Source organism: Lissotriton vulgaris, chromosome 6 (genome assembly GCF_964263255.1).
Source record: "Lissotriton vulgaris chromosome 6, aLisVul1.2, whole genome shotgun sequence".
NCBI lineage: Eukaryota > Metazoa > Chordata > Amphibia > Caudata > Salamandridae > Lissotriton > Lissotriton vulgaris.
Genome location: NC_141694.1, coordinates 1,547,101,305 through 1,547,126,210, shown reverse-complemented (window position 1 = coordinate 1,547,126,210; position 24,906 = coordinate 1,547,101,305). Strand labels below are relative to the sequence as shown.

The window sequence follows — 24,906 nt, the reverse complement described above, 5'->3', positions numbered from 1 at the left end:
TATGGCTGCCTGATAACTTTTATTATAGATAGTGGTGCAGCAATCAATATCATGCCGGCAGAAAAATACAATGAACTGTCTCTGATACCACATCTCATGCCATCAAAAACAAAGGTGTACACATGGGATGCCATTGTAAAGTCAAGGTATTTCGTAGCGACCATAAGGCATAAGAAAACTACAGTAAAAGCACCACAGTACTTTATCGAGTGCAAGCCTACTCAGTTATAGCACTGCTGCTGACATGGGACCGATATCCATCAACTACAACCTCAATGCACATTCTAAAATAGTAAGGCAACGCACATCGTTGTTTCATGGATTAGGGAAACTCCAGAGAATGAAGGTGCAACTTCACATACATGAGGATATTCGTCAGGTTGCTCAGCAACACTGTTAGCTTGCTTTTTATTTACAGGAGGCCATTGAAAATGAACTATAAACAATAATTAACATGTGACATCATTGAGCACTCTACTGGTCCGACGCCCTAGATTTTACCCATAGTTTTAGTGTCAAAAAAGGACAGTGGAAGTGCAGTGAGCATTTGTGTTGATATGCACCAGGCCAACAAAGCAATTGTGAGCGAAAGACATCCAGGTACAAATATAACTGACATGATTACACAGCTGAATGGCGCCAAAGTCTTCTGCCACTTTGATTTGAACAAAGAATACCATCAGCTCGAGCTGGAAGAGAACTGTAGATACATTACTACTTTTTCAACGCATGTTGGTTTGTTCAAATACAAAAGACTGATCTTTGGTATGTTGTCAGCTGCCGAAATCTTTCAGGATGTAATTTGCAGATTAATGTAACTTGCCCATATGCTTTTAACTACAAAGCTGAGATATATTTGAGTTTGGGGCCACACGAAAGGAACATGACAAAGCTCTCACACAAGTAGGCTGTCTGGTCGCTAATGAAGGTCTAACTTTAAATGCAGAGAAGTGTGAGTTTCACAAAACCAAATTCAAATTCTTCGGGTATATTTTCTCTGAAGGAGGAATGACTCCTGACCCTGAAGAAGTACAAGCGTTGTCATCCACTTGTCCCCTACAAGATATAACCATGCTGCAATCCTTCTTAGGCATAGCCAGCTATTTCTCCAGATACATTTGTTACTTTGCCACAGTGAGATCTGACAAAGAATTTTCCCTTCCAGTGGTCCTCTGAATGTGACGAAGTTTTAAGAAAATGAAACACACAATTGAAAATGCAATTGAAATGGCTTATTTTGATCCAAAGTTACATACTGAGATCATAGTAGACGCAAGCCTGGTGGGACTGGGCACAATCCTGGCCAAACACAATAGACAACGTGACCTATTTAAAAAAGTAAACCCCAGAACTCGACATACAGAAGCCTGGGAAAAAAACAAGAATTATAGAGAAGACATAGAACTAACGATCCACCTATATAGCTCTGAGGTCTATTTTAACCCGAACAAAACAAGAAGGAGAACAATCTCAGGGAATAGCACTACTTGGGCTTTCCCCAACAAAGAAGGAGATCCTGAATGTTGGAAATGGTGACCCCAAGATTTGTCCTTCCCTTAAGAAGGTGTTACGATATCTATGTTTTTGACACCGAAACGCGTCGACGCACTGTTTGGTTAGAATCCAAGTAGAGCCCAGGAAACAACAGATATCCATCATTTATTGGTACTGTAGCCCCTACAATTGTATATAGATAGGCTTTTTGGATCAAATATATGCGTAGCAAGATCATCCTTAGCTACTGAAAAGAAAGGGTTTTTTGGATGAACTAATGTACTGTGATTTTGTGATGATTAGGTTTTCTCTAAATTTTTAATCTGTGATTAACTGATGTATTGTGATTCTGTAACAAATATGTTCTTTCCTGGTTTTTAATTTTATTTGTACATACCTAATGAGATATTGTGAATATTTGTTTATTATGTCATGCACTGTTATCTTGATAATGTTTTAACTATATATGTTTTCAGGAAGCTTTTCTGAATTTTAATTTGCACTAGGAAGAAAACACCTTTCTTCCATGTTTTTTGCTTAAACAAAGAAGATTGTAAACGTTACATTTTAGTGTGGAAATTTAATATTTGCATTTACTATTAGGCTTCTTTGAATGTATGTAATATACAATACATGAGAGAGAAAGTAGTATTTCCAGGGATTCTCCTTTGACTTTGTTGTCTGCTGTACCCTGTTCTCTGGAACAAGTTGGGTCTTCTCTCTTTCCTTAACAAACACAATAGACATACAAATGCTAAGAGACACATAGTGGTCTATGCCAGCAGAAGACTGAACTTGACTATTCTCTGCCAGAAAAAGAGAGCCTGGCTGTAGTGTGGGCTTGTGAACATTTGTGTTTCTGTACGGAAAGGATTTCACTCTTGTCACTGACCACAAGGCATTGCTCACTATTTTTGAAAATCCGAAAGGCAAGATGCCCCCTAACATCGAGAGGTTAGGGTTGCGACTGCAAGAGTATGATTTCCTTATTGTGCATAGGCCAGGAAAGGATCAAAGTCCAGCAGATTTCTTCTCACGAGTGCCGTTACAGAGTCCAGTACAACGTCTAAAGCAGCTGAAGAGTAAGTCAATTTTATAATAATGTCCAGCTTGGGAGGCTTCTCTCCTATCTGACTACAATCTTTGCTCATTTGAATTGATTGAATCAACTGGAAATCTATCTTGTTTTTATATTTTAATCCTTGATTTTACTATGTCCTACTTCTGAGTGTTTATAATCAGTATTTTTTAATTGTGACTTGATCTGTGTGTATAATGTAATTTTTTTGCACTCGCACTTTAGACGACAATGCTCCTCCCCCTAGGAGGCCATGTTGTTGTGCTTCACTTTCCTCTCCAGTTAGAGGTCAAGCTTTTACACAGCGTCCCAAAGGCAAGCCCGTCTGCGCCGACATGCACCCGACCGGGACAAGGGTCCACGAGCCCTGGTCAATCCAATACAATGAGACTAAGCTACGCCATAAAACAATTGTTGGAACTTCGTCGTACCCCTTCTCCCAACTTTCAAACAATTGAATTAGACAAAGCATTAAACAATGACTACCATGGTAGGATCTGACCCATAAGCAAGGAGCCAGGTTTATCCAAGCACACTGATTTACCAGGGAAGACTACCCACATAGGTGCACCCTTATTACGGCTAGACTTTACATTCTACAGCATTAATTGTTGATAGCTCTCAAAGCATAAAGCTGACATTGTTGATCTCTTACTCTATAACCAACCTGACGCCATCTTTCTAACAGAGTCCTGGCTACATGATAGTTCAGGGCCCGAAGTGGCAGCAGCAATCCCAACTAATTTCTCTATCTTCAGAATGGATAGAAAATTAAAGCTGGGAGGTGGCATTGCGGTTATACTCAAAAGCTCTATTGAAAGCAACTGTGAGGCTTTATCTACCAATGACTGCGAAACCTTATTATTTGAAATTAGGCTCACACCTAAGTTCACTTTTTCTGGAATACTAGTGTATCGTCCTCCAGGCCTGGCTGGACCTTGGGCACTGTCCTTCCCCGACCAATTTCACCACCTTGGGTGACCTGAATCTTCACTTAGATGACCCTCGTCAACTAAAAGTACGGCATTCATTGCTGACCTCGCAGCAATGAATAACAAATTCTGTAATTCAGGTCCCACCTATGCAGCAGGTCACTTGCTTGACCCTATTTTCTCTAAGTTGTTGGATCTTAGCCGTCCCCCTGCTTTCCCCCTGTGCTTGCCCCATCCTTTTGCTGTTACCCTTCTGTTGAAAGTTGCAGCCTGCCCTCCAGTAGTCGCCACTGGACCGAAACCAAAAGTCCGACATTGGGCGAAGCTTGATGTAGGAGCGTTAAACAATCTTTTAGCCAACACTAGACCAGCTATCGAACAGATTGCTACTTCAGATCTTGGCTTTATTCAAAGCTGGATCTTGCAGGCAGTAGATATCTGCCTGCCTCTTTCCAACAAACGTTTCGGTAACCATCGGTTGCCAGCCCCTTGGTTTACTAAGAGGCTCAAGACTGAGAAATTCAGATGCAAAACCCTAGAAAGGCAATGGAGGAAACACTACTTGACAGATGCCAAGATGGCCTATAAATAGACTCTTAGGGCATCATTACAATGACGGACACCGTAACGGCATCCCCCATATTGAACATTGTGGCCGGCGGTGCTGCAAGCAGCACCCGCCACAATGTCCAAAATGCATGTTGTGCAATGGCATGCACAATGTGCCAGGCACCGTGCGGTGCCTGCCACCCTGTTCATACCAATGTTGGGGGGGGGGGTAACATAGGTACCCCCCTAAGTGCAGTCCCCCCTCCCCCAATGTGAACACCGCATGCCTTTCCATGGCGGAGTCCCCTCCATGGAAAGGCTTTGCAAATGTCACATCCTAATGTGGATGGAGGTGCTTGGAAGGCACTGCCACCATATTGAGTGTTTTTCCGCCCGGTAGACAAGACGACCGACGGAAAAGCGGCAATGGTCTTTTCGTCCGCGTCGGTGCTCCCCGCCATACTAATATGGCGGAGGAGAACAAGGAACATTTGGCGGGCGGATCGCCAACGCCGGGCTAGCTATCTTATTCTCTACAAAGCAGCTTGTGCTGAGTTTGTTTCTCATAAAAGTTCTCAAGTTCAAAACTGCCCCAAAACTCTTTTTAAGGTGGTTTGTAGTAATATTAAGAATTATATGTTGACCATTGGCTTCATATGGCATAATTGACTCCATTTTCTGTGCTCGCACATAGATATAAAGTGGGGTAATGCAGAGCCTTGAAGTTGATTTTCTCCTGAATAGGGAGCCAGTGAAGGGACTGCAGGGCGGGCCTTGCAGAGTGCCGATTCGAGATCCCCATGAGCATCCTTGCTGCGCAGTTCTGCACTATCTGGAGTTTGGTGATTGCCGAGCTCCTAGATATAAGGCATTGCCGTAATCTATCCGAGATAAGATGAGTGCCTGGATCAGTACAGTTTTGTCATGGAAGGGAAGAAGGGGGCGCACATTGCGAAGCATCCTGAGGATGACATAGCAGGAGGCTACAACTTTCCTGTCCTGAACTTTAAAGCTGAGGTCCTGATCCAGCCAGATACCTAGACTCTTTATCTTGGTCTTAGGGGCAGGAGCAGGGCCCATACAAGCTGGCCACATTGTGTCTGCTTTGAAGCAGAGAGGATTACCAAGAACCATAAGCTCAGTATTGTTGCCATTCAATTTGAAATGGAACAGATTCACCCACTTGGTAACTTCCCTTAAGGCAGGGACAGAGGCCAGTAGAAACCTGGTTGGAGTGATTCAGTGCTACGACCAGTTGGGTATCATCAGCGTATGTAACTATGTGAACCCCAAAAGGAAGCACAATATCAGCCAGCGGGGCCATATAAACATAAAAAGGGTTAGGGCTCAAGGATTATCTCTAGGGAACTCAACAATGTACGGGCAGGGCTTTTGAGATGGCCTCACCCTCAAACATCTGGAAGGATCTTTCTTCCAGGAAAGATTGCAACCATGTTAAGGCTGTACCGGTCACCCCCAAACCTCTGAGTCGGTGGACCAGAATTTGGTTGTTGATCTAACAAAGGCTGCGCTGAGGTCTAAAAGAATCACAGCTGAAGATCCTCCTGCATCAAGAATCTTTCTAGATCCTTTGAGAACCGCTAACGAAGCAGTTTCAGTGCCTTTGCACGGGCGAAAGCCAGTTTGAGAGGAATGGAGAAGGTTATGGGATTCCAAGAACGTAGAGAGTGTGAGGTTGACATGATTCTCCACTATCTTGCTAATTTGGGGGAGGAGCGGGATGGGACGATATTTGCACTGAGAAGCCGGGTCCAAATTTAGTTTTTTCAAAGGAGATTTCACCATTGCTCTTTTCCACAGGGGAGGAACCATGCCCATAGAGAGCCAGGCATTGATCAAATCAATGATGATTGGGGCAACTATATCAGCTACCTGCTTCAGAATATTGTGTGGAGCTGGGTCTTTTGGTGGCCCACTCTTAACAAGTGCCGAAATGACCTGGAACGATTCCAGGTATATCAGGGGAAAGGCCTCTAAAGAGTATTCCCTGTCAATGGGCCAGATTGATGTAGCGGTCAATCGAGGGGAAGGATAAATTGATGTTTTGAATTTTATTATAGAAAAAATCGGCATGTTCATTGCAGCGACAACCTGACACATCAGGTACGTCTGGAGGAAGGGGGGCTTTAAGTAATTTTTTCGCAATGCGAAAGGTTTACAATGGGGAATTGGCGGCCAGGGAAATCCTTTCCTCCTAATAGGAGGCCTGGGATCTTTTGATTTCTGCCTTATATGTTCTAATGGCTTCTCTGTAATCCAATTTCTTGCTGGGGGAAAAAATCTTTCCTCCAGACCTTTTTAGATTTTTTACATATCCTTTCTAGTTCACAAAGTTTGGGGGAATACCAAGCCGTCTTAATAGGACCTCCTTTCATCTGGATCAATTTTTTCGGAAGGACCTGGTCAACGTGCCCTCAATCCAGTTGTTGAATCTTTCATTAACGGCAACTGGATGGATGTCCGGGGTTGGTTTAGCCCCTTCCAGTTCCAGGACCCACTTATCTAAGGGGAGTTTAGGCCAAGGAAGGGAAAAGGCTCATGTTGGCCGAGTTTGGGGAGCAACACTTGTCGGGGTCCAAGAAAAAGGTATCAAAAAATGATCAGACCATGGTAAAGGAATGGGTTCTTTTCCAGTTATTTCCTCCAAGTTAGAAAATATGGGGTCGAGGGGGTGTCCTTTAACGTGGGTCACGAGCAGGACCTTCTGTGTAAGCTGATAGGCCGCAAGATTCTGTTGCAGTCAAGGAAGTAGGATCGTCAAAATGCAGGTTAAAATCCCCTAAGAGAGTGAGATTAGCAGCAGTACAAGCAAAATTAGCTGCAGTTTCCAATAATGATTTACAAAATTGGCCAATAGGCCCGGGTGGGTGATAGATAAGGATACTTCAAAGAGAGAGAATAGGAGTGAATTCTATTGAGAAGTGAAAATTCTCACAGTCTACTAGTGGGCTGCCGAGCATGCAGCCGCTAAGGTGGTTTTTATAGATAATAGCTATACCGCCACCTTTGTCTGTCAAAAGCGGTACAAAAGGGGGTGGTAATGGAAGGAGCATCTGAACCAATCAAACACTCACACTGAGTCAAAAGATCTGGGTTTAATCCATCACCGTTCTTTAGCCCACTCTGCCACCCCAGTTCAGACATGGCTATATGCAAATCAGTCTGACCCTGTGCCTCATGGGAACAGTCCAGCCCGAACTGCCTTCCCTGGACCGGAAACAAGCTTCCGAGGACCGGTTTCTAGCATTCCAGCCAGCCGGCAGGGTATTTGTACCGCTTTTGGCCACGATAAGTGTGGCAGGGTATGCTCAGAAGTGCCTGGCGCCAATTCTACAGGAGTACATTAGATTTGGGTTTCTCTCGGGGATCAGCATCAAAAGGTATAAATCATTAGTGGTGCCCCTGACCGAGAATACTGTTCCCCACTCTCTGTAATTTCCTTTGGTGGGGTCTGCCGACCCTGTTAAATACCTAGGTATATGGGTTCACTGTGATCCGGACCTAGTTGTAAGTGTAAACTACGGTGCTGCCTGTACCACTTTGGAACAACAGGTTGCTAGATGGACAGGGACGCTGTTATCACTAGCGGATCACATAGCCCTCATTAAGATGGTTGATCTACCTTGATTCATGGACCTGTTCAGCAACATACCCATAAAACTGGCCCATCAATTCTTTAAATAAAGTTATGCTTGCTGCTGGTGAAGTTGTTATGGGGAGGGAAACAACCCCTTGTGAGCTGGGACATCCTTACCCTCATTTACAATAACGGTGGCTTTAGCGTACCAGACATGCATCTATACTACCTCTGTGCGCAGTCGCAATACGCATATTACTGGCTCATCCATCATGAATTCATTCCTCATGTGGCGGTGAAAGATGGTGATGCCCATCCAATCTCATTACAATACATACTGTCGCACTCTCAAAGGGGGACTCCCAAGCAGGAAATTAACACTATAGGCACTACAATCGCGGCCTGGCAGACTATAGGTCAATTGGCAAAGAAGCTTCCATTATATGCCCCTTCGCTCCCACTAGCACATCATGCAGCATAATTGGTCACACGTGAGGCGGGGGCTATGCACACCCTGAAACTAGCAGATATAGATAAAATGCAGGACTTGTACCTGAATGGCAGCTTCCTCATGAAAGAGGGGATGATATATATATACAACAAGTCACAGCTATTCCTGTTCACATTCTGTAGGCTCAAGAGGCGATGCAGGCACATTATCCCACTTTTCCTGAGGAGCCGCTGACATTGCAAACTTTGCAGATGCCTCTGGTCAGCCCTACATGGCACAAATTAATCACCAAGCAATATAGAGCGGCAAAAGGTAGCTACTGAGGATAGGAGCCTTGCTCGATGAAATACTAGACTTCAACCTCAAATCAAACAGAAAGAATGGGATTATTGTTGCCATCTTACTAGTGTATTTACCTCGAATCGCAATTTGCGCATCATTCACTTCAAATACCTCCATCAAGTCTACTATACACCAGACAGATTACATAAATATGGCCTTCAGGAAAATAATGCATACAAGAGATGTGAGACTCCGGGAGCGGATTTCATGCACTTGGCTTGGGAATGTTGGTGGGTATCTGAGTTCTGGGCGGAGGTAACACACCGGCTTCAGATTATGACTGCTGTAACCCTACAATGTAGCCCAAAAGTCTGTCTTTTGTGTCTCACACTGCACCTGAAGGGTGCAACTGGTAAATTTATTAGAATTGCACTGCTGTTACCAAAAAGGAGGGAAGCAATGTCCTGGGAAAGCACTGCTGCTCCAACACCAGGGCACTGGCTAAAAGATCTGGTGTATTGTAAGGAGAACCTAGAACTTTATGCAGAGGAACTGCCAGCCCCTTCTAGATCCAAAGATATTTGGGCACCGCTAGTGCACTATCTACGTACAAGAGATCAAGCTGCGCCAATTGAAGGGGAGGACTGATAAACATCATATATGTATAAGTCTAAATGTGACACATGTAAAGGTTAAAATGATTGTACCTGAGGGCACATGGGTAATAAGGACAGCAGGCCACATGTTGTTTGTTTACCCTGTTCTTGTTATGGAAGCTATTTTGTCTTTGTGCTCAATGTGAAAACCCAATAAATAAAAAAACAAAAAAACTCACTCAGATGCGCAGTAGGTCCTTATCTTTCCTTGGACCCTCCCTATGGAACTCTCTTCCTATCGCACTATGGGAGGAAACTGTTTACGGCAACTTCCGTAGAAGATTGGAGACTTGGCTATTTAATCAGTAATGTTCCCGTTTCTCCCTTTCCCACCAGGCTGGCGCCAGGAAATCCCTCGGGTAGCTGTGTGCCTTATAAAATTTAATAATATAACATAACACCCCTGCAGCTCTATCCATTGAGCAGATAATTGATGCTACCTACACAGACAGAGACACACTCAAGGATATGATATCATTGCAACACAATCATGAAGAAAGCATAATCAACCTCTCACAGATGATGATGAGTATCAAAAGTAAAATTATGTGCCTGAGAACTTCCTTTCATTCAAGAAGGTATTATACTATACCTGAGAGCTTGAGACAACAAGTCACTGACCTGGTAAATGAAGGACATCGTGGCCACTTAGTCACCAAGAGAGGCCTCAGAGACCCAGTGTGGTTTCCTCGCCTTGATAAATGAGTGGAGAAGGAACTGATAGCTTGTTACCAGTGTGATCCGCTAAATATGTCTTACCTTCTTAAACAAGCATGGGGAAAAATTGCAGTTGATTTCTTTTGACCCTTAAACAATGGACATCATCTCATGGTAGTTGTTGATGAGTACTCATGTTTTATCTTAGTGGAAGATTTCTCAAAGACCTCCAATGACAAAGTCATCGAGAGGCTAGATGATATTTTCGCAGCATGGGGTGTTCCCTCCATTCTCAAATCTGACAATGGTCCATCCTTCAATAGCAGAGAGTTTATAGACTTTCTTCGTCGATTGAACTTCAAGCATCAGCAAAGCAGACCTCTCTGGCCACAGGCAAATGGCATTGTTGAACGAGTTATGGGAACCCTGAAAAAAGTGGTTCAGCACGTTGCGCTCTAAGGAATCAATCTCAGGTCACCCTTGTGTCTAGGCCTTTGTGATAATCAGTCAACTCCCCATTCTCCAACAGGTGAAAGCCTTGCCACCTTGCTATTTGAGAGAGCAAAGCAGTCCTCTCTGGCCACAGGCAAATGGCAATGTTGAACGAGTTATGGGAACCCTGAAAAAAGTGGTTCAGCACGTTGCGCTTTAAGGCATCAATCTCAGGTCACCCTTGTGTCTAGGCCTTTGTGATAATCAGTCAACTCCCCATTCTCCAACAGGTGAAAGCCTTGCCACCTTGCTATTTGAGAGAGCCATTGGTACAAAGTTATCACAATGTAACCCGAGCCGAGTAATAGGCACTGATGAGATTCGTGTCACGGACACTTATCAAAACAGCAATATGAAGGTCTATTGAGATAACCGCAGATGCACTCAGGACATGGTTTTCAAAGAAGGAGACCAAGTACTAGTCAAACAAAAACAGAACCAAAAGATGGACGCTCCGACTGATGCTGACCATTGATAGTTGTGACAAGTAAAGGATATATAGTGACCACTCAACGTCCCGGAGAGTCCATTGCGAGAGACTATGTTCGTCGGCTGCAGACATCATGAGTAGGACAAATCCACTTGAGTGCCCAGGTAAAGCATCTGAGTCTACATCTACGATGCCAGGTGGCAGTGCAACTCCTTAACCTGACTCACTGGGGTACTCTAATGTATATATTTTGTCTGTACTTTTTATTTAACAAAGGGGGAGATGTAGTGTCATGTGATCATGTGCAGACGGACCCTTGTGGTCCTCAGCGGACTCCTTATAAAGTTACGTAATCAGTTGGGAGCTATCTGGGTGTGGTCGATAAAGTTATGACCCAGTTAACAGTCGCATGCCGAAGAGTAAAGACCTGTGTTACAGAGCTTTGTGTGTGGTGTGGTCATTTGCATGCTCCAGAGCTGGAGAGGACACAACCTTACTCAGTGTAATGATTATAATTGACAAGTACTTGAAGCAATACCAAGAAATATAAACAAGTTAGCTTGGCAGGTAACTATTTCATTAAAGTGCCACATAGTTTCAGGATTGCAAGAAGGAATAGTCTTATATAGAAGGGGGAGGACAGATATAAAACACTTCAGTTTCCCTCTAATAATTACGGTAAAAACACGCACCTTCTAATGGATTGATGGATGATGAAGCATCATTAGGTTGTTCAACATATTCCAATGTATCTGGAATGATCAAAAAACACGTTTTTAGTCATAAAAGGATGGCAACAGGCTTTCCTTTTAAGTCAGATTTAATCACTATTAGGCATGAAATGCCCAACAGCTACTTATTTTAATTCACTTTCACAATGTGTCATTTGTCACCTCAAATGTGTCAAACTTCTTGAGAATACAAAAAAAATAACTACTTTGAAAACATTTCAAAGGGCAGGAAATTGGAAGCCAACTTGAGATAAAATCAAATACGTATAATTTGTTATATAATTGTATGCATCATTTTGTGCAGTGCTTCCCTAGCACTATTCAGTCTCTGACAAGCACAACATCTACATCTCAGAAGAACTGTGGATAAATTGCTATGAGGATATAACTATTATAGTGGTAGATTCATCCTTTCTTCTGTCATAAAGTTCCTCATCATGGCAAATACCAGCATTTTCAGTATTTAAACCGAGTGTTTACAAGGACAGGTGAACACAAATGGCAATAGAAGCACAGCCCACACATACGGTTCCTGTAATCAATGGCATGCGTATTTCCTTTGACTATTCATCATTTCTCAGGTCTCTGCTTTACGTCACGTGCACACCTCCATAGACTTTCTATTTGTTAATGTGAATGGCTTTCTTCTTAAACCTGTTCTCAGAGGTTTCATACCTAAAAACGGTACGCTGTCAGGGTCATCTTAAGGATGTTTGGGGGCCCCAGCCAAAACATATTTTAGGGCCCTCTGTTTCAACCAACTTTCAATTTATTCGCTATTTCCAGCTAACTCAAGCCCTTCTGATTCAAAATAATAATGATTTCAACCTTACCCTTTCATAAACTCTTCACTAAATAGTGCTAAAACATGTGTTTATAGTACCAGTCCCTAAATATGCACTTTTCCCCAAATCCTATTCAGTGGCAATGCCCTTACTTAAAGTGTATATTACACACTATGTCATGCATATCCCTCTTTTTTATCACCTAGCACCAATGAGGAAGTACATTGAATCCACAGGTCAATCAGCACTGAAACTAAAACAGGTGCGCCGTATTACATTGAATGCGCTGTTCCCATGGCAGCCATGACCTCGTGCTACCCTTAGGTCAGCGCTTTCAAGTAAAAAACGGAGCAGCTTTGAAGCAGCCGGTAAGTGTTTCACTGTGAAGGTGGGAACTCACCTGCACATTTAAGAGGAGAGAGAGATCCTCTTGCAGGTGGGTGCAGTGGGTGTCTGCACTTGCCTGCAAGAGGATATCTGGGGGTTAAATAGAACCCCCTTTTCCTCCTCCAGAGGGCAGCCATCAGGGGGTGCACTGATGCACCTCCTGACAGCTTCTTTGTATCTGCGTCTATAATACGGTGCGGGCGCAAAGGCAAAGGGATTCCCATATTTGATTTAATAAGTTAACACCCTCTGGTGATGGTGCTGGCGGTAGATGTGCACTAGCGCTATCTGTATTGAAGAAAGGGACAAACATGCATCTGCGGCTCGTTTCTGTAATACCTAAGTGCCCCAGGAGCACACAAAGCAGACGCACATGCCTGGTGCACCCCCTCAGCACTTTCAATAATACGTCCCCAGATCTTCTTTAAGTGACGCAATGTGAGGGGGTGGATTCCACTCTGGGTTGGGCCAGGTAGAGGGAGAGAGATGGGACAGACATTCTTCTTACTGTCTCAGTTACTTTATCAAATGGCCCCTTGGAAAGCCAGGGCCCTTGACAATTGCTCATTTTTCCCATGACTTAAAATGTCTCTGCATGCATTTGGCCATTTCAGTAATTCACATAACTCTTCCTGATTACTCCCGGAAACCCTTCTCAGTTGTAGCTATTGGAGCAGGAGCAAGACTCTTTATATGGCCACTCTCTGTCAGGAGTGACATAGTAGCAGAAATGATGGACTGGAATATGGACCAGAATAGTATGAGTGGCTAATATCCATTTAAGCGTAGGACCCATCACTTTAAAACAACAACTCCTTGTTTTTATTCTAAAAATGTGGCTTAAATCCGGCCATATATGGCCCAAAAATGGACACACATGCAAAGATTAAGAAATACATGTTGACAGTGAATGGTTGATTTATGTTTTGTCATCACTGGCCATATATTCGGGTATATTGTTTTATTTGATTTTTAAAATTAATAATGTTATTTATATTTATATTTTGGTTTTAAACTGTGGTTTAAATTTGTTTTATTTTTTTGTGATTATTTTACCAATGCAAGTCACTCTGAAAGGGGCATGTCTGTAAACTGGCATACACCTTTGTCTGAGTAGTTAGTGTGGAGGACCAAGACTTTGTAGTTAGTGTGGAGGACCAAGAATTTGTCAATGTATTTTGGTATAGAAGCACAAATATTGGAAGGACGAAGTATTCCAGGTTGGTTAGTGAGAATATGGTATCATCTCATCTGCAAAAATTCTGATCTTGTACTCCTCAACCCTAAATGTAATGCCCACTACTTCATTGCCTGATCTGAAGTCCCACTTTGAGGGTTCCATGGCTGGGATAGTATAGGCATCTCTACCCTGGGGGATGTGATGCGAGGGCCGGTCATTGTCTTTTCAAGATCTACAGAAGGACTTCCACATGCCGAAAACTCAATTCTAAAAATAACCTCCAGTTTCGGCCTGGCCTTGCCCCTAGCCTGAAGGATTTGATGAATTGATGTGCTATTTGATGAATAACATTTGTTTAAAAAAATACTTTATATCTACTTCACAGAAGGTATATGGAACCCATGGGAAGTGAAGTCATGTTTATGGTGGGAGAAGATACCCACAGCACATAAACATTGTCTTAAGTATGCCTTTCATCGCCCAAGTCCCTTTCATCAGGCAAAGCATCTTCTCCCGAAGCATTTTCTTCATATTTATAATTCTGACCACAGTGTTCAGCTTGACATACAGTTTTACACAGTCCCAAACATCCTGCCCAAAGGTCCCACTATCCCAGCCCTATATCCCAGCCTACTTCACACACAGTGTTTTCCCAGCATTCTCACCAGCCAGTTGTATTACTTGGCCTGCCCTCACTGGCACATACTGGTGTTCCATGTAAGGTGCTCAGTATTTCCCGATTTGTTGAACAGGTAATGTGGATGAGGAGGCAAGATTTATTTATTTATTTAGTATACTTATAAAGCGCAAACCTGTCACCCAAAGGGCATCCTGGCGCTTTGAACTTAAACAGCAGCACTATCACTTACACAACGTTTTTTGGGAACAGGTGCGTTTTTAGGGCTTTCCGAAAAGGCAGGTAGTTGCTGTGGCTTCTCAGAGAGAGAGGCAGGGAGTTCCACAGCTTGGCAGCAGCCACACTGAATGAACGGCCGCCCATCCTGACTCTCTGAAACCGCGGGACTACCAACAGCTGCGCAGAAGAAGAACGTAGAGGACGCGAGGCAGAGTACCAAGAGAACATGTTCTGCAAAGGGATCGGACCCTGATGGTGCACAGCTCTAAACACTAAACACGCGGCTTTGTACAGCACCCTCAGATGTACCGGGAGCCAGTGTAGCTCTCTCAAAGCCAAGGTAGAAGAACTAGACCTAGGCCATGAGAGAGCCAACTTGGCGGCCATGTTCTGCACGCGTTGTAACTTCCCCACCAGATTTTTCGGGGCCTCCAGAAGCAGCGCGTTGCAATAATCTAAGCGGCTCAGAATAGTGCCGCGAACCACCTCTGGCCTGGCATGGGCGGGGAGGAGGGGCAGAACTTTACGCAGCATGCGTAACAGCATCATGCACGTGGACGTGGTTTTATTAACGTGCAGATCGAGCTGTAAATTAGGGCCGAAGATCACCCCCAAGTTGCGGGCAGATGGTGCAGCCGAGACTGGCTCTGGGAAGGAAGCTGGCCAAAAGTTCTCTGGCAATGTCCGTGGGGTCCGGTCGGTGGAACAATAAAGAACCTCAGACTTCGCACTGCTAAATTGCAGGGAGTTGGCCCGTAACCAGTCCGCTGTGGCTGCCATGCAGCGATGGAATGTCTCCAGCGAGACCGCCGTGTCACCCTCCAAGGAAAAGACCAGCTGGGTATCATCGGCATAGTTAAATGCCGAGACACCAAAAGATTTAATAAGCTGGACCAGGGGGCGGAGGTACAGGTTGAAAAGTATAGGGCTGATGGCCGAGCCCTGTGGCACCCCCTGCCCTACTTTCCTTGGTTCGGAACAGAATGGAGGAAGCGATACCAGCTGTTGCCGACTGTCAAGGTAAGATCTAAGCCAGTCTCTTGCCTCCTCTGTGACCCCACACTCTTCAAGTCTCTTGATGGGGGTTCGATGGCACACCGTATCGAACGCGGCCGACATGTCGAGCAGCACCAAAAAGGCTCCCCGACCACTGTCGGCACGCGAACGAAGATTGTTCAATACGGTTACCAGCGCCGTCTCCGTCCCGTGCACGGGGCGGAAACCAAACTGTGCCTCATCGAACCACCCGATGTTCTCCAAGAAGCCCGAGAGCGCGCGGGTCACCCATTTTTCCAAGATTTTGATAGGAAAGGGGAGCAAGGAGATAGGCCGATAGTTGGACAGACAGGACGGGTCCAGCGTTGGCTTCTTAAGCAGAGGAGATACTACTGCTAGCTTCCAGCACTCAGGGACGGATGCCAACTCCAGGGACTGAAGGCAGATGGAATGCAATGGATGAAAAAGTTCCGCCTGAAAGGCCTTCCAAAATTTGGGAGGCAACGGATCCCGCGGAGAGCCAGAGGATACCGTGTTAGCCAGACTGCAGAATTCCTCAAAAGAGGGACGAGGAAAGGATTTTAGTTGGGGTCGACTGGAAAGAGAGACCGGAGCTCCCAAACTAAAAGCAGGAGTGCACAGCTGGGGTCGACTGGGTGAGTTGCCCGGAGCTCCCAGACCAGAGTCGAAGACATCTGTCTGGGGTCGACTGGACAAGTCACCCGGAGCTCCCAGGACAAGAGTTGCAGTTGGAAGGCACGGTCCGGTCGACTGGGGTCGACTGGATAACCCATTCGGAGCTTCCGGGTCAGGACCAAAGTCAACTGGCCGGGGTCGACTGAGCGGGCTAACCGGAGCTCCCAGATCGACAGTACTGGGCACGGGATGTTTTAGGCCATCTAAGATCTTGGCAATTTTTTCTTCAAAAGCCCCCGCCAGGGAGTCGCACAGGGCCTGCGATGCAGGGACAGGGTTGGTGGCACATATAGGGTGAGACATGTCCCTGACGATTTTAAACAGAGCTTGCGATTTGTTAGGCGCCTGATTCAAGGTGGATTCCAGAAAGGTCGCCTTAGCAAGTTTAATCTGCGCTTTATACTCCTGCAGTATAAGCCTGAACGAGGCCTTTGCCGAAGGTAGGTAATGCTTCCTCCAGGCCCTCTCCGCGCGCCTACAGCCCAGCTTCAGTTGTCGAAGCTCATCCGTATACCAGGGGGAAGGCCGATTCACTCTCCCACGGGACTTACGAAGTGGAGCCACCTTGTCCAGCGTGTTAGTAATCGATTGGCAGAGCGTAGAGTAGCTTTCCTCCACAGAATCGCTCAGACAGAAATTATCTGGTAGTAGGGAAGGCAGCGAAGAGCGGTTAAGTAGTCGAGACCAAGGTCTGCCCAGTTTTGCCACTCCTACCCCCGAGGTCTCAGAGGAGTAGTCACCTATATAAAGGGAGAAGGCCACGAGTGCATGGTCCGTCCAGCATTGGCACAAGATGTCGGTGACCGCAGCCGATTGAGCGTCAGCAAACATCAGGTCAAGAATATGGCCTCCCCTATGGGTCGCGGAGCAGACCAGTTGTTGCAGCTGGATGTCACCAAGGGCCTGACAGAGTGTCGTGAATGCCCCGTCCAAAGGACCCCCCTGCCATAGGTTGAAGTCACCCAGGACCAACAGCTTAGAGTGGGTGTTGGAAAGGTCATAGATTAGGTCAAGAAAGTCTGATAAAGAGGGAGCCGAGCCCGGTGGCCATCCTCCACATCCACCATTTCCTGTTCCCACATATACAGAAGCAGAAAATGTGGTCTTGCTGTCTGGTTCCCCCACTGGATGCCATAGAAGGTATGTATTCAGTAGGCACAGGAAAATCCCTACACAGGTATTTCCAATTTTCTGCAACTATAAATACTTAAATAATACTCCAAACCACACCATTGGCCAATTCGCAAAACAGGTTTCTTAACAACAGCAAGGTTTTTCACACCTCTGATCTGGAGCTTCATCCTTGATGCATGGACTGAGGCCATGTAAGGGAGATAGGTACAATTTAAGTAATATTCAGGCTGGTAAGTTGAATAAATTAGCCTACCATCAAGGTTCCACACTAAGTACAGTAATAACTGTAATTTTTTATTTTGGTTTTGTAGATGTCAAAGCCAAAATGGCCGATATACATATTGTTTATTAAATATTCAATGGCATGGCATCCATGCTCTCCCGCCCCGCAAGCGGAACAGCTCCTGTATGCTGAACAGTCCAACAAGAGGGAGAGGAGAAAATACTGCTGTTACCCAGCCTCTGAATTCTTGATGAATAACGTGCGGACTGTCCTGGCATATGTTCATGCTCAATTTCATCTCAATTTTCATGTTCAATTTCAACCTAATTCCATGTCAACAATTTCAGCCTAAATTGAAGACCAATATAATTTATCTTTTTTTTAATTTTTTTTTTATCAGTGCAATAAAGTTATAACTGCTTTGGGCATTGTTCTTCGGTTCATTTCTGATAACTCTACTCTGCTGTGCTGTCAACTGAAGAAGAAAGATTTAGATCCCATAACGAAATAAAATAGAACAGGAAGCATAATGTATAACTGCATGGGCATGAATGCTATTTGGAAGAAAAGCCTCAGTACTTCTAGATCAGCACGTACGAGTGTAAGTAAAACACGTTGGCCCTTATTTAGAGTTTGGCAGATGGGAAATCTCTCACAAACGTGACAAATGTCCTATCCGCTCTATTACAAGTGAATTATAGCCTATGGCACTTGTCATATGCTGAACGGGGTATCGACTCTAAATAAGGTTACGTTTTTTGCCCCATATTGTATCTAAATGATTGATGCTTATTTATTTATTTAAAAGGTTTTATATAGCGCTGGCTGGACCCAAGAGTATCAGAGCACTTTACAGGCATTTAGGTAAAACAGGCTAAGTAAAGAACAAAAATTACAGTATGTCTTAGTACATCAGGGTCCAGAGACGATTAGAAGAATAGAGATATAAAACACTTGAATGGAGAGAAATTTGCAAGGGACAGGAAGAATGCAAGGTTAGGAGAGAGGGAGAGGAGGGGGAGGGCCGGAGCGTGAGGGCAACTAGGGAGGGAGAGGGGAAGGAGAGAGCAGGGGTAGGAAATAAGGGAAGTCCTAGGAAGTAGGGCAGGGGTGGCCCGAATGAGAGAAAGGGATGGGATGGGGGGGGGGGAGACACATAAAAGAGGAGAGAGTAAAGAGGTTCGAAAGGGAGGTAGGTAGTAGCCGGTGACAATATCTTAAGGACCACAGTACTTGTTGAGAAGTAGAAGCTTGAGGTCGTTTTTGAAGCTGGAGTAGGAGGAGTTGCAACGTAGTTCTTTGGGGAGTGCATTCCAGATGGAGGGTGCGTTACCAGAGAATGATCGAGATTGCGTAGAGCTCTTTTTTAAAAGAGGGGGACAAGGACAAGAGCGTTGGTGCTCCTCAATGATCTAGAACAACCAGCTTTGTGGAGTTTGTTGGAGAGGTACGATGGGGTATTTTGATGGAGGGCTTTGTGTGTGATGCAAGCAGTCTTGTAGGTGAATCTACCTTCAATAGGGAGCTAATTGAGGTCTTTGAGGACGGGAGAGATGTGTTCAAAGCGCTTACAGTCAGAGATAAGCCTGGCAGCAAGGTTCAGGACGGATTTGAGAGGGGCAAGGAGAGATTTAGGGCTACCGGTGAGAGTGGCATTGCCGTAGTCGATTCTAGACAGGACCAATGATTGTACCACCGATTTGAAGTCATCAGCAGGAATAAAGGGTTTAATTTGTTTTTAGATGATGTAGGGCGAAGAGAGCCCCTTTGGCCAATTTTTTTTTATGTGGGGTGTGAGACTCAGGTTCAGATCGACGCTGATGCCGAGAGATTTGACAGAGTTGGAGATGGAGAGAGAGCAGTTAATGGCTTTGATGTCAGAAATCCAGAGTTGAATAGGGAGAGAGTTGTTTTTGGGAGAGAATAAGATGATTTCAGTTTTTATAGGGTTAAGTTTCAGGTGGTTGCAATGGAACCCCAATTGGATCTTGGACAGGGCATGTTCAAATGAAGGACATCAGCTTGATCTTATAGTAAAGTTGGGAGTCATCAGCATAGAGGTGATAACTGATTTTAGCTTGTTTGAGAATGAAGGTGAGGGGTTCCATGAAGAGGTTGAAAAGAGTGGGAGAGAGAATAGAGCCCTGGGGGACCCCCAAGGTGACTGGCAGGGGTTTGGACAGGCAATTGCTGATTTTGATTGGTTGGTTTCTGTGCTGGAAGGAGGTGGTGAACCATTTGAGGATGGTACCGTCTAGGCCAAAGCGGTCTTTAAGAACATTAAGTAAGGCGGCATGGTTAACAGTATCAAAAGTAGCCGAGAGGTGAAGAAGGATGAGCAGTGAGGATTCCCCTTTGTCAAGGGTGTGGTGTATGTCATCAATGATGTTAAGCATGGCTGTTTCAGTGCTACAACCCTTTCAAAAACCTGATTGTGGGGCGTGGCTTAGGCGGTGATGTGGTGAGACGTGTTCTCGAGGAGCTCCGGTGCTCTGCCGCCTTCATGAGCGATTTTTAGCGGAGCTGGGGTGCTGAAAAACGACCCCGGGAGGGACGGTTGACTACTGTGAGCCAGGACAACCATGGGGAGCAGTGGATTGCTGGGAGGCTCCATTGCGGGCTGGCAGCGGCCTTGAACGATCTTACGGAGAGCTGAGTCTGCCATTTTGAACCGCCAGACGGAGGAGCTGGCCCGCGCCCTGCGGGCTGCCTGGGGTCCATGCCCGCGTGATTGTGGTCCCCCCTGAGAGTTGGGTGCGGGCTGGGTCTGGGCTGGCAGCAGAGTGCTGTTTAGCGGGAGCCTGGGTCACAGTTTCTGCGGCAGAGGACGACGGAGAGGTGCAGCGAGGGGTGGCGACGCAGCCTGGTGATGCCTTTCCAGCGGAGAGCGCTGCGGCGCGGCGGCGGCCGGCTCTGAGGTGGTGCGAGAATTGGTGCTTGGGCCGGCCTTGATCTGCGGCTATCCGGAAGGACGGTGAGTTCCCTGGGGGCAGACAGCAAGGCTGCAAGTGCTGTCCCTCAGCGAGGGCCCGGGTGGAGGCCCTCATCTCCCGCTGCTTGGGCACCTCCTCTGGGTCCTGTCACGCGGGGGCCGGAGGTGCCCGGTGGAGGCCTGGGTGGAGGAGCGGAGGCCCGCGTGCGACCCAGGGGAAACAGCGAAGGACAGGTGGAAGGTGCCCAGCGGCTGCTCTGGAGGGGCCTGCGCTGGGGTGGCAGGAAAGACGCAGCGGACTGGCGGGGCCCTCTTGGATAAGCAGCGGTAGGCGGACTACGGGAGTGGACCTGCGGCTGCGGTTGGCCATTGAGGCCTATTGAAGGTGCAGCGGGCGGGGGACCGGGGGCCATAGCTGGGAGCGCTGACCCGGGCGGCACTGGGGGACCCTGGACATTGCCTGCTGCTGCCCCCCGGAGTCCTACTCCCCGCGCCAGGCGCGTGCGACGGAGGGTGCCTCTTTTTTGGCTTTGAGCGGCGGGTCGCCCTAGGGATTCTGAGGCTTTGCTGAGGTGGAGTTCTGCTGCATTCACAGGATCGAGCAGCCCGAGATCTCTCCTTGGTGGGGTTGCTGGAGGCCATTGTAGGCGAAGCGCAGCTGGACCCGTGGGGCCTTGTGGCGCGTGGTGGGCACCCGGAGCTGCTGGCCGGCCACTGCGAGGCGACGGGGGAGAGCGCAGGGTAGCGGTGCCATCGGCCGCCATTTTGGGGCTGCGGCCTGGAGATGCTGCTCACTCTTCCCACATTCCGCCCTACTCTGCCTTGCTGCCCAGAGGGTGAGTGGACACTGGAGTACGCCCTCTGGGCAGTGCGAGGGGGGTGTGGTGCGGCTGAAGTTGGGAGCGGTCAAGACACTAGGCGCGGGAGACAGGGCGGCTAATCCAGGGTGCTTGTGCCACTATTTTGAAGCCCTAACTTGATGTTTGGAGACTGGCGCTGCAGCGGGAGCCCCTTCCTCTGCTTTTGCCTTCTGCCCTGAGGAGGTCCTGCGGAAGCTGCTCTTGTGACTGGTGAGCTGGACGGGGGGTGGCTGTGGCCCAGATTAAACTGCAAGGAGCGGTGTGACCCCGTGCATTCCCTTTCTCTCTGTTTTCTCCTCATTGGGCCTCCTGCTGTGTGGCCCCTGCACACTGATCTACCTCTGTTGTGTTGCGTGGAGAGCTGGTGTACTTTGTGGCTTGTGAGGTTGCTGGGGGCTAGCCCTGGTCCTGGTGAGACTTGGGGGCTGCCTGTGGGAAGGTGGGGGGAAGCTGTGGAGCAGGTGGGTAGCATGATCCCTGGACTGACTCGCACAAACTTTATAGGTATACTGAACTCCTTGCCTGTTTATTGCGGGGGGCAGGGGAGGTCCAGGGTGGTAGGTGGGGAGGATTGGCCCTCCGTGTAGAAACTCCCTGACTTTGCTGGCCGGGGGGGGGGAGTGGGTGGTCCTTGGGACTCACTGCGTCCCTCTTGGGGTCTCATTGCTGAGGAGGTGGGAGTGGATAGGGGACTTCAGGGGGTGGTGCCTGAATCCTGGGGGGCTGGGGCGTGTGCACCTGGGCCTCTAGTTGCCTCCTAGCTTATTGCTAACTGGACCTTGCGGGAACGGGGGCTGGGTCGGGGTCCTTCCTGGGCACGCAGCTCCTGGTAGGTGCAGAGAGTGCTGTCTGGCTGCCAACCCACCGCTCCGGAACTGCCGATGACACGCTCCAAAGGGGGAAAAGCCGACCAGGCGGGTGCCTCCAAGGACACTTCAGTTGTGGCAATGTGGGGCAAAGCAGGAGCGTCGGCGCCCGCTGAGGGGCCACCGCAAGCCGCTGGGGACTCTATGCCAGTGACCCAGGCATTTATGACCTCCTTCATGTCCGAACTTAAAATGGAAATTGGTTCCCTACGATCTGAGGTGCACTCCTGCGTGCGAGAACTTCGGAAGGAAGTCACTGAGCTGGGGGATCGGGTGGATGGGCTAGAGAAAATGGTGGATACCCGTACAGAGGACCAGGAGAAATTGTGGCAGTGCCTGGCAGCCTTGGAAGAACAAAACATAGAGCTACAAGTCAAGCAGGAGGACTTGGAGAACCGGAGTCGCCGGAACAACCTCCGTATCCAGGGGGTTCCTATCGGGGCGGAGGGGAAGGACATTATGACTTACGTGGCACAACTCCTCCATGAGGTTTGGGGGGATGAGGACGTTTCCCCGCCGGCTTTGGACCGGGCCCACCGGGTTTCCGGGCCCGCGGGAAGACCGGAACTTCTCCCAGACATCTTGACACATGCGCATTGTTTTACAGAGAAGGAGGCTATTTTAAAGGCAGCAAGGGACAAACCAGACCTTAGATACGAAAGGCACCCAACAACCTGCGCAGACGCCGAGCCTTCAAGCCAGTGACGGAGAAGCTGCGGGCCCTAGATATCTCTTATCAATGGGGCCATCCTTTTGCCCTCATCTTCCAGTGGGACAACAAGCGACGAGTAATAAGGTCCTACCGGGAGGCGGCACAGCTGCTTCGGCTACCAGAGTCGCCCTCAACCAGCCCTTCTCGACAACGGCACCGGGAGCGGGTTCCAGCCAGACCGTCATGGACCACAGTACAGCGCCATCGCCGTTCTCCTCCCCTCGATGAGCGATCTGCCTCGCAGGCCAAGCAGGACATCATAGCGCACATTCGATCCCTTGAGGGAGACCGAAAGGGGCCGCCTTCACGCCATGACCGACTGATCAGTGATTTGCAATGTTTGGAGACCTGCATCTCTGCTGATGCTGTCCCCTCCTCCCTGGGTCTGTTCTAGGTAGGGAAACCTTCGCATGCATCTCAGCTCTCGGCCAGCGTGGCGGGGTCATCGGGGTCCTTCCGTTGTTTGCCCTTGAGACCACTACAGGACTCCCCCAAGCTGCTCCTAAGGGAGTGACATCCCTGAGCGCATCTAAACCCTTGGGTGTAGGATGCCCTGTGACTGGGACAGTACAATGTGGCCCTGTTGGCCTTTGTTGATACCCATTGCTGGGCGGCCCGGTTGGCCGCCTTTGAGATTCTTGACGTCTTCTACCTCTTGTAGCTCTTTGCTGGTCTCTCTTCTCCTCTCTCTTTTTCTATCTGTGTGCGATGGGTGGGGGGTCCGGCGGCTGCGGCCTCCTGAGTGGGTGAGGGTGGAGTGGCCCCTTTATGTGTCTATGCCCCTGCAGTGGCAGAGTTGGGGGGCGGAGCCACCTTGGCACTTAACATGACTGCAACCCTGCCTAACCCCTTAAAGATCTTGACGCTCAATGTCAAGGGCCTGAACTCCCCCAATAAACGGAGGCAAACGTGGCGCTACCTTCTCCAGCAGAACCCCGACATCAGATTCCTGCAGGAAACCCGCCTGCTGCAAGCGGATGTGAAGCGCATGGCGCACCCTAAATATCCTCTCCAATTTTGGGCTGCAGCAGACACTAAAATGGCGGGTGCAGGACTGAATCACTCAGAAACTGTTCAGCTGCACAAGCTGAAATAAGATCTTTAAAGATGGCGCTTGAAAATGCCGATCGCGAATTCCCCACACTAATAGTGTGGGATTCGCATTACTGCGTCAAGTCATACAACAGTGACATGCAGACATGGAGCAAAAACGGTTACAAAGATGACACTGGTGCCACAATAAAGCATAAAACGCTTTGGGAACAAGTAGTTCTTTTAAAGAAAGAACTACAAAAGACTCACGCGATACATACACTGAGTCATCAACGTGATGGCGTTCACGTTGCAGAGAATTCATTGGCTAACAAAGCCACAGCGGAAGCGGTTCAACCGGCTTCCGTAGCCACAAAAAAGCGTTCAGAAAAACACATAGATGGAGAAACTATGCTGGCGGTAAAAGCCTCACTAAAAGGCGATTATTACCTCTCAACTATCCACTCAGTAATACATACATAATTGATGCAAACTCTGTTCCTTTTGCTCAAATCCCTGGAGTGGGGGATAGAGTAATTCCAAACACGAAACGGAGAGTTTTCTTGATTGAAGACCCACACATGGGACTGGGTCCAAGGCACCAACAGATCTTGAAATCTCTAATAGAATTACAATCAGAATACTGGTGGCCGGGGATGAGCTTGCAAATCTACAAATTTGCAATAGATTGTCCAGACTACAACAGAGATCGCAGTTGTGAACCGGACCAGACGATTGCCAGGACACCTTTATTAGAAAGCATCAGGCGATCTATAATGCAGAAATCCAACCGGAGAAATGCGTCCCCATAATTATTAAGACAAAATTAACTTAAAAATTTAGACCACCAGCGCTCGGCTGACGCCAGAACTGTTATAAAAGTTTTGCGAGTCTTTA

At 47.4% G+C, this 24,906-nt stretch overlaps 1 protein-coding gene across 1 annotated transcript in view; it reads right to left on the bottom strand.

The window, feature by feature from the left end:
* LOC147709124 (uncharacterized) overlaps window positions 1-24,906 on the bottom strand; it is a 3,078,084-nt gene that overhangs the window by 2,744,053 nt on the left and 309,125 nt on the right. The window contains exon 3 of the mRNA XM_086927727.1: window positions 11,312-11,371. Within this exon, the coding sequence (XP_086783853.1) occupies window positions 11,312-11,371 (60 nt within the window). The remainder of the gene's footprint in view (window positions 1-11,311; window positions 11,372-24,906) is intronic.